General features: G+C 41.6%; 1 protein-coding gene across 1 annotated transcript; it reads right to left on the bottom strand.

Annotated features, from left to right (window-relative positions):
* Window positions 1-3441: 3441 nt before the first annotated feature.
* On the bottom strand, window positions 3442-13692 carry T265_13478 (hypothetical protein; the record flags this gene model as incomplete). Its single annotated transcript, XM_009169059.1, has 2 exons — window positions 3442-5544; window positions 12820-13692. Coding segments are annotated over 2 exons (2976 nt in total), but the record flags the coding sequence as incomplete, so codon positions are not given.
* Window positions 13693-14504: the final 812 nt, after the last annotated feature.

Below are 14504 nucleotides of genomic sequence, written 5' to 3'. Positions count from 1 at the left end.
ATAATAAAATAATAATAATAAATATTAAAAACAAATAATAATGACAAAATAAACTTGAAGCTTCAACTACGCGATAGTTTATACACGGCGATTTAGTCTTCACCAACTGGAATTCCGTCACTAAACTAAAACCTTCTAGCCGCTAAATAATAACTTAGGTATTTTTTCAAGTGTTTAATATGAGCGTTTGCATCTCACGAAAGACAAAACCTTACTCTCTTACGTAAAATAAAAAAAAATGGTGTCATCCAAAAAACCAAATCATTCGGTGAATGTTATCAAACGAATTCATTTACACCCACTTAAGTAAAAATGAGTGAAACTAATTCCTTTAAGTGAGGTGGCCGTTCTTACAATGAACTTTACAATTAATAAGTTGTGGGTGGTTGCGGAATTTGTAGAATTCACGTTTATATCACTTGGACATCTGATTTGCAAGGCTAGCGTGTTACCACCAACCCACCAGCCCACGCTGGACATGAATGAACTATCAAACTTGAACAGGTGAACGTGAATTCTGCGAATCCAGCAAACACACAACTAATCCAAAAACTTTCCATCAGAGTTCAGACGTCCATGGCTCTACTTGATGAGGCATTCCTTTCCTGACAGGCAGATCAATCGATACACACTACCAGGGCAGTTACTACGTTCGGGCCGTCACATCGCTCAAGCGTGAACACGTTCGCTTGTTCAGGCCGAATAATTCAGGTACGTCTGGCCGGCGCTGGCGGAGTGGTGGCAGCAAGCTTCCTTTGCTAGTCAATTGTTGGGTTTTCAAGCACGGTACGGCCAAGTGTATGCATTGCTGATGAGTTTCAATTGGGGTAAAACTTTAGTCCAGTGCTTTTCCCTTTTGGCGTGTACTAGCCAGCATATTTGTCCCAGAAAAGGAGGACTGGTCAAACGAGAGTGATTTAAGCTTGAATTTGCATAAGGTTTGTATGCTTGCATTTTGGGGTCTCCGCGTTCATATAACTATTCCGACCGACTTGGCGTCATGTTCCAGGTGCAACTGTCTACCTTGCAATGTCCCTTTTGAAGCAATTTAGCTTGTATTCCAGACATCCAATATGACTCTGAAACAAATAATATCGTCCACGCAATCAATAGGACACTGCAACCTTCCGCAAAACTGCATAACTACCTAAATGCAGCACATGTTCAGGCGTGTTTATGCCTTGATGCGTACATTGGAGATGTATATGGTTGAACATCCGTTGACGTTTCAACCAAAAACTTGGCGAACACGGTAAAACACCGTGACCCCCAGTTAATTTTGAACAACAAGGGTAACGACAACAATGTTACAGGCTTACTTCAGTTTGCATAATTTAATGAGACGCGATACACGCCAGGTGGGTCAAAACGAGACAAACTACAGCGCATATTACATTGCTTGTATCAAACTGAGAATCACTGTGTCCAAATGAAATGACCAAGCCTTCTTATGCATTTTCTAAGCACACAGCACCGACCTGAACGGAGGCAATGTTGGAGCTCATAAGGACTTGAGTTCTAATCTTAGACAGTTTTGATTTATTGACTGCTTCCATTAGTTTCCGTTCATGTTATTTTCCGCTTCATAACTTTGTTTTACATTTATTTCAGCTTACGAGATGGTTGTTCAGTCAGCGACAATTCTCGAACTGTCACCAAAAATATTATCGTGGTAGAATGCCAGGATGAAAATAACCGATTGTCATACATTAAATGAAGGATCAATTGGGGCAACCGTTCAGTGATTATCAGTAATGCACGTAAGCTGGTTATGGTGACACTCTTGATGGATCATACCTAATTGGTTCCATTATTCCAGCGCCCATGATAAATGTTTCATGTTAAAGTTGGAAAGAGAACAAGATTAAGAGCCATATATATATTATATATATACTGATACAGGTAAAAGTGATTCACAATCGAATCTTGACAGTTTTATTCAACCTCCGAAATCTGATGTCAACTACCACAGCTAACACAAACAACTACAAGGCTGTAGAATAATACCGCACAAAACCTTTCCTGGAGTAAAGAGAAGACATCTAGACCTTCATCCTCATCAGACCCGATTCCTTACCCGAACCGATGTTATTCTTGGCAATCTATTCAATAACTAGAATTTTCTAACTGAACCACATGGAGCCTAGGTTGCAACCGGCTAAAATGAAGACTTTCGGGAGGTACAAACTTTACGTACTGTAAATATCACAGACTTATACACGAAAAGAAGTACCAAATGCATAGGCACAATGCACTGATCCTTTGGATGATGATAGCGAATAAAAGCTGTCCGCGTACTACTGATGAATCAAGTTTCATATTTTATATAAAACCTCGCTCACTATACTATCTGATTAGATATGACATCAGACACACGCTAGCCTACGTGAGTTACGTGTACGTATCGCAAGTTTCCATGAATTTAGATGCGTATTACCTGATTTTGCGTGCTGCGCTTTCACAGAAGGCGTGATGCCATTCTAATACCCCAGAAACCGTGATGCGTTCAGCCCATGGCAAAATTGCCTCACCGATTGGGACTAAGGTTGGACGGCACCAGTAGAAGAGCTAAGTAAACAAATGCCTATGAATATTTTTTTCTTCGACCTCACAATAACTAGCGCAGCCCTAAGTCAGTAGTATCTAGCTTTACAAATATTAGTCTCACACTGCAGGGTATCACATACTCCGATAAGTGACGACCCAGACTAAACTTTGTGTCAAAAATACATTCCAAACTTAAGCACAGGAAAAAAACGGACAGACTTATTATTTGTCATTCATAACAATGGGTCTCACCCAGACTGCGCAACGTCAGGGTCAATATACTCAAATTATTGCTCTCTAAGGGAATGATATTGCATCGTTTGGTATCCCTGTTGGAAAAGAACAGAGTGCGGTGCTTAGTTGCTGCAACTTTGCTTTTGCTAGAGTCGCCAGTGCTTTGTCACTTGCTGTAGTGAACTCATCTGACTCACTGTGCTGATAGGATTGACCGGTAAAGCAGTAAGTCAGAGTGGATACGATTTCCCTATTTCAAACTTTATGTGCTTTCCTGAAGTAAAAGGAATTTTGCTACATAAATGCAAATTAGATCCTTAGCGTCAAAGTATACTTCATGAGACAACAGTTCACTCTTTCGGCCAGTCAACTGGTTCACTTCTTACACTTTTTATTCGAAAATATTACCCAATTTTTAATTCGTTAGTGACGCCAATACTGAGGACTGTGTAGAACGTAATGGTACCTATCGACTTGGGCTTTTTAATGCGTTGTTTTGAACCCTTGATTTTTCGGTTTTACTGGAAAACTGTACAATGAATACGGCCTCAGTTTTATGCCAAAACGAAAATGTTGCCTGCCACCTATGAAACGAATGATCTTCACTCAAGAATGCGGAACCACAGCGTACATTGAAAAAGGATTGAAAAATCAATAACCTCAAGATATAAAAAGCGTACCTTGATTGTTGCTAGAAGAAATTCTCTTGGCCTTGTCTGTGCTGGTGTCAGAAAGCTTTCTAGGTCTTATCGGTATCTTTCCCAACTTAAATCCGTGTGTGCTGCCTGCCGGCCTCCGAAGGCGATTTGGCATAAGTTTTGTCCCATGAAGTGCGTACGTAACCAGCAATAGGAGACATAGTAAGATTACTATCAGCAACCCGATACCAAGACCAGTGACAAGCTCTGAATTCCAAGCTATTATTGCACTAGATGTCTGCCTGTATGGAGGGTTATCCACGAGACTAAATCCAGGTCTTCGTCTCTCGGTTACCAGCGATGCACCAGTGTGCATATGTTCTTCCGGGCGTTGATTTGACGAAAGTTTATTGCGACGACCTTTGTCCGATTCATTGTAAACTGCTGGTCCGTTGGGACTGACCAATTTTGATAAACCGCTCTTGGATGTTGCAACGCTCTCGGCCAATTTAGATTCAATTTCCACATGGAGAAATGCATAACTCTGCTTCGCCGGGGTTCCGCAGTCTTCCGCGAAAATCACAAATTTATCTGGTCTGTTGAGATCAGACGCATGTAATCGCTGATTCAAACGAACCTCTCCCGAGCTACGATCAATAACAAAATATTGGTTGTTGGAAGACATGTTTGTCTGATTCAAAGACGGTTTTCTAGAATTCATCAATTGCCATACCCCCAGATAGACTTCTAGTGAATAGATTACGCGACCATTTTCACCGTCATCGGGATCCGTGGCGAGGGCAGTATATACTACTGTCCCTGGACTGGTTGATTCGGGTAACCTTAGAGTTGCTACTGGCAGCATTGATCCAGGCGATCGATAAGGCAATACTGAGGTCTGATCAGTTAAGAATGAATCTATCCTGCTGCTTGGTGGTCTGACAAAACTGGGTGCATTGTCATTTTTGTCCAAAACCTTCACTGTGAGTGTTGTTGAGAAGGAAAGTGATACATTACTTCCGTGATCCCGTAAAACAACCGGAAGGAAGTAAACATCTTGTTGTTCTCTGTCAATGGTAGCATTAGCACCAGGGTAGACAAACAAATTCCCATCCGAGCGAAGAAACCAGCGCAGATTACACGCCGAATCATTTTGTGCATCGGGTAAACTGAAAGTCACTCGTCCACTGTCATTCAAGTCAGCATCTTCAGCTTTCAGGTGTCCAACAAATATCTGCCTGTTGGTATACCATGTTGATTGGTAGTTTGCAATAGATGGCCCAGTCCCAATCTCCTCCTCAATCCAGAATGTTGTGTTGCTAACCAGTCTTGGGACATTGTCATTCACGTCACTTACTTTCACATTAACCCATGCTAAATTCGTACGGTTTGGGAACTCAGCGTCAAATGCAACTACTGGGATACGCCAGGAGTCATGTGTTTCACGATCCAGTGGCAACTTTCCAGCCCGTATCCATCCTGTTGACTCTTCAATTTCAAAATGGTTCCTAAAAGTTTTACCATCAAAATCAGTGTTGTTTTGGCCCGTAAGATCATTATGATCAGCGAACCGATAAAACGTTTGACTATTCGGTCCAGGTGCATCTTTATCAATGGACTTGAGCTGAATTAAACGTGTCCCATGTACGGTGTTCTCTGGTACTTGGATATTCTGATTGTGCGAGACGAAACGTGGTCCGTTATCATTTTCGTCTAGAACAAAAATTTTGACCAGACTAGTTGATGACAGCCGTCGCGCTTCGTGTAGTTTTCTAACCTGAAGTCCAGATGACCCATCCCCTGAGTCACCGTGATCATGACAGATGACAGCGAGCAGATAGACCTCTTGATCTTCACGATCCAATAAGCGATTAGTGACCAGCACGTAATCAGCGCTTCGACGACCGGTTGGGTTAGGTTCTGCAGCAAAATTTGAGGACGGTGCATTTAGGCTGGTCGTGATTTCTTTACTGGACGCAGGTTTTAGAATGAAAGAAGTCTGCTTGCTAAGAGTATTCACGAAACTGGTTTGATCTGTCGGCGTTTTCATCATCATAACTGGAGGTTCGTCGAGTCGGCAGGCGACGTCGCCCGCTGGACCCTTGTCACGATCTGACGCGGATATCTGAATAACAAAAACGCAAACGGAATTCGTAGTTCACTAACAATTTGTAGCTTCACCGGAGAAGAATTCATTTGTATGGTTTTTGCTTATTCCCGGACAAATATTGTGACTTGAATTAGCCAAACTACCAGAAAGTGTGTCCACTCTGTGTATGTACGTACGTACATAGGTGTGTATGATAAAAATTTTTTCATTGAGCAGACAGTTTTACGATATACACTGCAATCGGCTGACAGGTCACTCTGCAGACCAGACAGTCAAGTGTCAGGCCTGGTGCTATTACTAGTTCGACCAATCGTGAGAACACAGTTGCTCTAGTTGAAACTCTAAATCATTCGAATAAGCGAGAGATTTATTTAGCAACTTATGGCACATTTGATATTAAATGTGGGTGTGGGACAGTCATGTCAACGATGGTGGGATGTAGGATACCGTATGCAAGTCTAGAATGCCTTCCCTGAGAAATAGCCATTCGCGATAACCGTAACTTTTATTTATCAGCCTTATATGTAAGAATAGAGTGCATTACAACCTCTATTTGTTAACCATTGAAAAGAAAACCAGGCAACACCCACTGACGTCACATAAAATTATTGTTGGTGGAAAATATGTGCGTTTTTTTAAAAAAAAACGGAATATTGTACAATAAGGAACGATTACTATTACTAATACGCTTAACTACCAAAAACTGAAAGCTCACGCCATGCCAAATAGATCACACTAATTAGCACAACTCGGAGTGAAAAAATTCGTGCCTATATTCTGATATGATAAGATTTTTAAAGATTGACTGACGTCTAAATCTTCAAACTAATTCCGGCGTAGAAATCGCCTCAAGGTGCTCTTTGTATATATCAGTTTAATAGCGAACTGGGTCTACAGAAACAGCATATCTTCCACAATGACTCTTGATCCAGGTTTGCTCATTTGTGTAGGTATAAACCGATGTGAAAAGTGCTCGTTTGTCCTACTGCGAGGTATATCCTGATGTTAGCGTTTTTCACTACTTCAACAAATGAAACTTAGGGACATTCCAGTGACCAGTACAGTAGCTAAGGACGCTCTTTTTCATTCGAGTGACATTGAAGTCAGTGTTCATGTTTTCCTGGTTCTGACACTTTTACGCCTGAATACAATAGCGGTCTACGAATTCGAGTTAAACTACGGAATGCGTGAAGTTACGCGTACATGAAAATGTGAGCCAAATGCGCGGTGAGTATGAACGTTTCCAAACCCTTAATTCACATGGTGTTGAAAAGTAGCATAAGAGATGTAGTAATGTTTTATTCAGTTTCTCTGGTTACACACTTTTCTTGATGCATTACTTGATATAAGCCTATGGTATCTTGGGATTTAGGATCAACATCTATTCACGTATAAGTCAAAGCATTTTAGTGATATCTAATAGATAATCAGGGGTTTTACGGTATACGTAAAATATCCTGCGAGAAAAAGAAGCGAGTGAGTAATAGGCCAAATGGGGTAGTCGAAAAGCATCATCAAAGTTTGTTCCATTGGAAGAAATATGTTGAAGTTCAATACAGGAGAAGATCGTATTTTCGGTAACAATCAATTGCTTCCAAAACAATACCGGGTAGTTCTTCTAGCCAAGTGGTCTTCAGCAACTGTCAGTTAGATTCCAGCTTTAGCTGTGCTCATCTGTGCTCATTTTTTCCAGGAATAAAGGCGCAGAAGAAGAAAATTTAACGACTGACTTTCCTTATCTCAAGGAAAATGACAAAAATGCGTAAATTATCTGCAGATAGAGCAATCCACTCTGGTAGACCTTAAGTAATTCCGGGTTTTTTAGTCATCAAATGGTTGCAGATGTACATACCACTCTCGCAAGGTATGCACTTCTAAATCCGGCTGTTTCAGGCTTTTGCCTAGAAAAGGATGTCTGATGAACTGTTTGAGGATTCTGTGGTCCCCATTCAGTCGCGTTTCTTTCCACTTATCTTCGTATCACGGGAAGTGCTGCATCTCTTCTAGTGTGCTCTGGTTAAATAAAAGCCAGTAGCCGAGGGGGCAAGGTTCTAGTTTGGACGCTGATTTATGTCCCGGATGTATACTGATTAGAGGCTGTGATTATTCGTCATATGACAATTCAATAGATCTTCCGCTTGTCCCGATGAGCCCATCAAACTTGAACCGTGCTGTCCAGAAACTCTTTCCTACTTGCAGGTCTACCAAGTAGACTATTGTTCTGTTCTGTCTACTCGGCTTACAGAAACAGAAGCTTATTCATGTTATACATCCACTTTGTTGAATTATTGTTTGGATGAATGCTGCTACGGGTGTGCGTTAAGAGTCTATTGTTTGTGATGCAAACTACGAGTAAACTACCAGTGTACCCTTCACACAACGTAGTTTGATTTTATCAGTCTTTTGTTCCGAATCGGATAAACGTGCCTCCATTACTGTATATTTCGCCTTGCATTTAATCGTCAGGGGAAATGAAGATACGGGAAAAAGCATTGCGTTTTCTAGCCACCGGAATGAAGCTGCGAAAAAGAGCTTGTTTTTTGTGGTTGTTTTTGTTGTGAAAATATGAATGACTACAGGACAGTTACGCTTTACTAAATTTCAGTTCATGAAACAGGCACAGCTCGGTCTCATCATACCAGACTCAAAAAGGAAACAGATCAAATGACACCAGCGAATTTTAAAGTAAGAAAAGTAGCACCAAAAATACCGGTCCATGTGCGTTGCTAGGTTTTTTTAGGAGTCTTGTCGAGTCCTACGCAAAAAGCTTCTTAAATTAACTACCACTGTATGCTGTCGTTTCCGTTGTTAACGGGCTTTACTACGATAGCTTACATTCAAAATTTACTGTAATAACCAAGCCTGCAGTGTCAAAAGCAATCTTTGCTGTTTGGCTGCAGATTGGCGTTCAGTCCGGCCAGGTGAAATTCACTTTCAGTACACTTGCAGTGGAGAATATCTTGTGCTATTCCAAGTAGGTGAACATACTTTGTGAGTACTCCAAGGTCGGCCGTATTTGACCTTGCTGCAACAGCGGTTCTGTTTTGTATGTACAACACGACACAATGTCACACAACTATGGCTACCTGTCTAGTGAATTTTTTTTATCGCAGTTTCCTTCAGATTTAGACAGACGTCATCACGAAACCTACATGTTTAAGTCATTTCTATCACCCTTGGTTTGGTCTTCAAGTTCACTGCAAATCATCAATAATGTGTCGCATGTTGGATTCCACGAACATAGCATCTGCTGATATAATTTTTTTTCAAGATGGTAACACCAATGTTGACCGCACAACTTAGGCTGGCTGATTGTTCAGTAACCAAGAACTACATTCAAGCAATTCAGAAATATGCTAATGAAAAAAAGAGTTACAGTTGCTTACATCGGTTAACGGTAAATACGCATGTCGTGAGATAACTCTGATTATGATCATTCTAATTCCAGTTACGAAATCCGAATTTTCGAGTGGAAGCAGGAAATGAACTAGGTTTAAGTTGTCTACGGTAGGAAATGTTTGAGGATAGAAACGGAAAGTAACTGCTTTGATGTGATACTGAGATAAGGTATGGGAGTTAATTTTTCACCAAATTATATGATATGAAAAGGGTTTTTCTGCGACCCAATCATTCACCCGCAAAGCTGACAGGAATATTGAGTAAAATGGGACTTTCGCGTTGATATGAACAACAATGTAACGAATGGGCACCAAAATGCCAAAACATTTCACCACTGTACATCCAATCTTAAGTTGGATGAATCTGTGATAGATATTTCCTCAAACACAGTTCTTTTAGCTTTGTTTCAGCATTATTCAAATTAACGTGAAGGGAGAGCTAACCAAAGTTATCACGGAGAACTTCAAAAAGTCAGCTAGATTAATAAACGTAGGTGTTCAATAGCCTTCTTGTGCTTTATTAATTTGAATTTTTCGGTTGCAATAGTGGTTTCTTGATTGCCTGGAGAAGAATCTACTGCCTTCTGATTAAAATACCCTCTAAACACTTTGGCTGTAGAATACTCTGCGATACAAAAAACTAGTCTTCTGTTACCGATATACATTTTACTTCCCATGCTCAATGCCCTGGGTGAGAAGCATCTTTCACTGGTTCTCAGGAATGAAGATTAACAAAATTATACATTGATGCCTGAAAATGATACCCTAGAATACTAACACAAGATCAGTAACACCAAAGTATGCAGCAGGAAATTTTGAGCTCCGCGTTGTCCAATACGAAGCGTGAAAAAATCCTGCAGATGTGACTTAGCAACAACATCCATTTAGTTTTTGAACCAGTAACACTTCAGGTTAGAATGGTCTTCAACCATTTGGAGGCGATGTTCTGTTTTTGCCTGTCATCCACAACCCCAGGGTTTCCTGTTTTTTCAAGGGTGGTCAAATTGGTGCCTAATGCAGAATGATCAAAGCCATTTCAGAGATGCAGTATTAAAAAAGCCACAATGAATTTAGGAATATTCTGTGGCGGTGGAGAGTTCAATAGAAATATGACCGAAAATGCTCGCTGCTGTTCGGGGTTCCTCCGTCTCTGGAGGGTAAGATTACTGTTATTTAACGTAGACGTTTGCATTACGGTAACATGTGAAGAGTACTCAAATGACTGCTATCAGCCCATCAACAGGGGGTTAAACCACTGGAGGTTTCCTTGTATTAAATGGCCAAAAAGAGTTTGTCAGGAGTTGAACGAGGTTTTGCGGTCAGTCCCTTGACGCCGACCTGAATGCGAGGGAGAAGATCCGACGGTAATTGTGCAGAGTCCTGTTGGAAGCCATCAGTCCGCAAAAAAGTAATGGCATACCAGCGACCACCGGTTCCAGTTACCTGGTTACGATCGACGGACTGGTGTCTTCCGTCAATTATTTTCAATTTCTAACATAGGACAAAATGATCTGGTGAAGCACCGTGCAGGTGTTGCCGGAAGCCCTCCATTGACACACCGTCAATATGTTGGTGGATAACCTGGTGTTATTCGATTAACCTAGCGCTTAAGAACGCTGTTACTCCTTAGATGACGATTCTGCCATTATAAAGTAGAATGAGCTAACCTGGGTTTCAGCATTTGACATTTTCAGGCTGGTTGGTAAATAAGCTGGCGACCCGCAAGGCCCATCCGTTCATGGCAGATGCGTTTGGCGCAAGTCCACACAGACCAGGTATTAGGAGGTTTTAACCCATCTCGAATCTCCCCCTTATTTCCAACGCTCTAAAGCGTATAGTTTCAATGCTCTTATTTGTCTGGTACTGTCGAGTGGCAGGTCACCCACTGTCCTGAAAAATTAATTTCATTTTTGTAAACTTGTCGGAAGACTCGTAATGACGGAATTTAAGCTTTCCCGATTTCGAACTGTTTTCTTCAACCGGCCATATGGAGTTGTTCCGGGACGCAGGTTTCGGCCGTTCATTCCAAGTTGTCTAACTAGCTCAGCTGGCTCTGCATCAGACTGTAGTCAAATCCAACAGCACATACACTTTGAAGCATTTCGCTGTTCGGGATTCCCTCAATCCATTTGTTCCGAGGACTATTGCCCAGATAGAACTCGCCTAAGGATCCGAGCATAATTTTCATGCCGTCCAGGGCAGGTTGTCATACATTATTTAAGAGAGCATAACGGTCCAGTTTACTGCTTTCTTGGTACATTTGCGCAACAGGAGATAATTCCTTCAGGTGCGTATCGCAAGGCGAGGAAATGCAGCGAGTTCTATTGCGATTCGTGCATTTACTGCATTCTTGAACATCAGGTCTGTGGGTATTGTGTTGTCAAGATAACAAAACCAGGCAGCAGTCTATCTTCACGATTTTGCAATTCTTGGCAAGACTATCTTTAGTTTTGTTGTTTTCTATAAACTGAGGTTACTGAAATTTTAATCCGTAGATTTCTTTCACTCTGGTGGAGAATTTTTTTGTGATGACGATGAACCTCACGTGATCAGAATGCTTCACTTCGTTTGGGAGATGACCTATTCTTCATTTTTCGCAGATGGTTTTTAGAGTCTAATCTCAGCGCTTCTGACTTACTTTCGAGCCCCTGTGTTTTTGGATCTGTCCCGTAGAATTTGAGTTCTTTAGAAGAACACATTTCATATCTGACCTCTTTATTGTTTTACGGGTGATTTCTGACTCTCTACGTTACTGGTCTTGTAGACTGTTGAGCCTAGCAATGTGGGTTCATTTTGGGTACTGCATACCGAGTCTATGATTTCAGGGTTCTACCTGTAAGACGGCTGGGGCTGATCTAATCTGAGGGTGCGAGAAACATGTCATGGGTACACCAAGCGGTCCCCGAAGAGCACTGAAATCTCGGTTCTTGACAGCAATTTGACCGTCTGGTAGTCACGGACTAAATTCGGGTGATCTGAATGTGCGGATTTATTTGTGCCCAGGTGTTTCAACCCGCCCATCTTGGAGGTAGACAACACGGCTGGTTCTATAAACATGGAGATGTGGGTCGATTGGGAGAAACACACTTACACTGTTTCCGCAGTGAAAAACTTCACATTACCTTCAGGGTTCCACCGATAAGATTTCGTGTTGCCCGAGGACTTGCTACTCTGCTTTGGACTCCCCCACTAGCCTCTCTGACATAATGAAAACCTAATGAACTAAGTTTCAGTCTGTGTAGCCAGCAGGATTGTTTAAGCATTGAATTATGAAGATGAGGCGGCTTTATGACAGAAGAGAATAATTGTAAATAAGAAACATCATACAGTTTAAAGCCTCAGCATAAGAAATAGTTCACATATCACGGACCACCTGTGATGTTCCATTTTACTCAACAATGGACCGAGGATTGCATCATGTAGAAATGGCGCAATAGTTGTGTGTCGGCGGAACAAAAAGGGAATACATGTATAATATGCATATATGCATTACGCTGCAAGCACTTGCGCCAAAACTGAGATTAGTTAAATGGCCACAACTTGTGATTTCATCACGATGAAAACCCATATGCTTGTTGTCTACACAAACAACACCGGTTAAGTCTTAGCAACTTAGCCTACTTGCTTCCACTGTTTGTTTGTGACAAGCCAGGGCGTGTACAAGGTCTCCTCAGATATTATTCGCCGAATCAACTTTGAAAGAACATCAAAATGACCATCACCCAGACAGTGGAAAGCGGAATAACTAGCTGTCATTTACATTTGTTGTGACTGAAAAGTCATGGAAAACTAGGTATCACAAACTTTTTCGCAGCTGATCACGTTTGACGTTTGTTAGGGCTTAGCTAGTGGAAGGATGAAAATGTACAATAGTGAATTTTGTCCAGCTTACCTTGGCAACGAACGTTCCAGATGGCAGGTTCTCTTTGACGGTAAGTACGTGAAACCGTGATGTGAACGAACCTCCAAACAAAGTCCCCGGAGATGCGGTGTTTAGTTTGGTCAGTGGTGTGATTCCCCGGATTTCCACAATAGGTGCCTCATCGTTCACATCAATCGTACGAATGACAATTCCTAGCGTACTTGTCCTCACTGGTCTCCCAGCGTCTGTAGCGATTATCTGGAATTCAAACATTTTTGGTCCAGTTTCGTAGTCCATCTGATGAATGAGCGTAATCCAACCATCTGCCGTGCCTACACGAAAGTAACGTCTGATTTTCAAGTCGGTTCCACTAGCTAGTGAATACTCGGTTGATCGACGCTCTGCACCGGCCCCCTTCCCGACGTCGCCATCCATATAGACGTCTTTGTCAGTTGCGACGACACGGTATATTCGACTACCAACTGGCATATTTTCCGGAATGTCGATTGCCAACTTTGGAAACGAATTACTAGATGCGTTCTTTAAGCACTCCAGGAGAACAGATGAGTGATATCGTGCCATGTCCCGAAACAAGTCCGGATGGTTGTTCTGTTTGTCTGCTTCAGACACACCCAGATTAAATTGCGGTGCATACTCATTGACTTCCCGCACCAAGACGAAAATCGGAAGTTGGGTCGAATGCCTCGCACTTCCAGTTTCGCAGTTGTCACGTGCAACTAGAAGGAGGTGGTGTTCTGTTTTACGTTCGTGATTTAGTTCTGTTCTACTCAACAGCTTCAGACGTTTTGGCGTATCCAATGAAATTCTGTTGTTTGAATGGGAGACGTCAGAGTTCTCTGAAGACTGGCCATAATCCAGCTCAAAACCTTTTGCGTCCGCACCCTAGTAAGTATGGGAAATAAAAAAATCTTGTGCATAATTTTTGACTGTGTACAATTCATATATGGAATGATAACTGAATGTAGGCGATTATGTTTGGTGTCTGCAGCCTCGAGAGATGGCTAGGCATGCGGAAATATAACTTGGAAATTTTTATAAGGCCAAAAACTGTAAGTCAAGTGTGCCTTAGGTCAAAGATATCTATTATGGTCCTGTGATGATGGAAAAGTCATTCAGTAAGAAAGTTCAAAGCTAAGGTTTCCAGGCAGAGAATATTTTGTATTGTATAATACTATCGTTGCTGTCGTAACCATGATGCCTATTATCAATATTGCTAAGTAAACCGTTGTCCGTAGGAGCGGGTACCCGCCCGAATATTATCAGGAGTGAACATTTCAGTGGGTAGTGAAGATATAATGAAACAGTGACGCTTCGGTGAAGAACGCCTTGTGTGTACAAAAATTGATTAAGTAAGGGTTATCTACAACGTTGAACGCCAGTAAAATGAACAGTTTTGTGGATTTTGTTAAGAAAATATGTCAACAGGAGGAACCTATGTGTGTCATTTATGTAGCCATATAAGAAAAGCTCAACAGAGGAAATTTTCGGCTGGGTATCCAGCTAGGAGGTGATAATCTCTCCACCGCTAGGCCGGTTAGGAATCAGGTTCTGTGGGGTTTTTAATGAAGTACAAAGATATGACACCACAATCAAGTCGTCACTATATGCATTTAATCCAGATTTTTGGCGTGCCTCTGGATGACTTTTCACAGGCACTTCTTTTGAATGGAAAAGGACGCTTAATTTGGTAATCA

The sequence above is a fragment of the Opisthorchis viverrini genome, assembly GCF_000715545.1.
Source record: "Opisthorchis viverrini unplaced genomic scaffold opera_v5_70, whole genome shotgun sequence".
Taxonomy (NCBI): domain Eukaryota; kingdom Metazoa; phylum Platyhelminthes; class Trematoda; order Opisthorchiida; family Opisthorchiidae; genus Opisthorchis; species Opisthorchis viverrini.
Note: the sequence above shows the minus strand (reverse complement) of the source record. Positions and strands in the feature narration are given on the sequence as shown.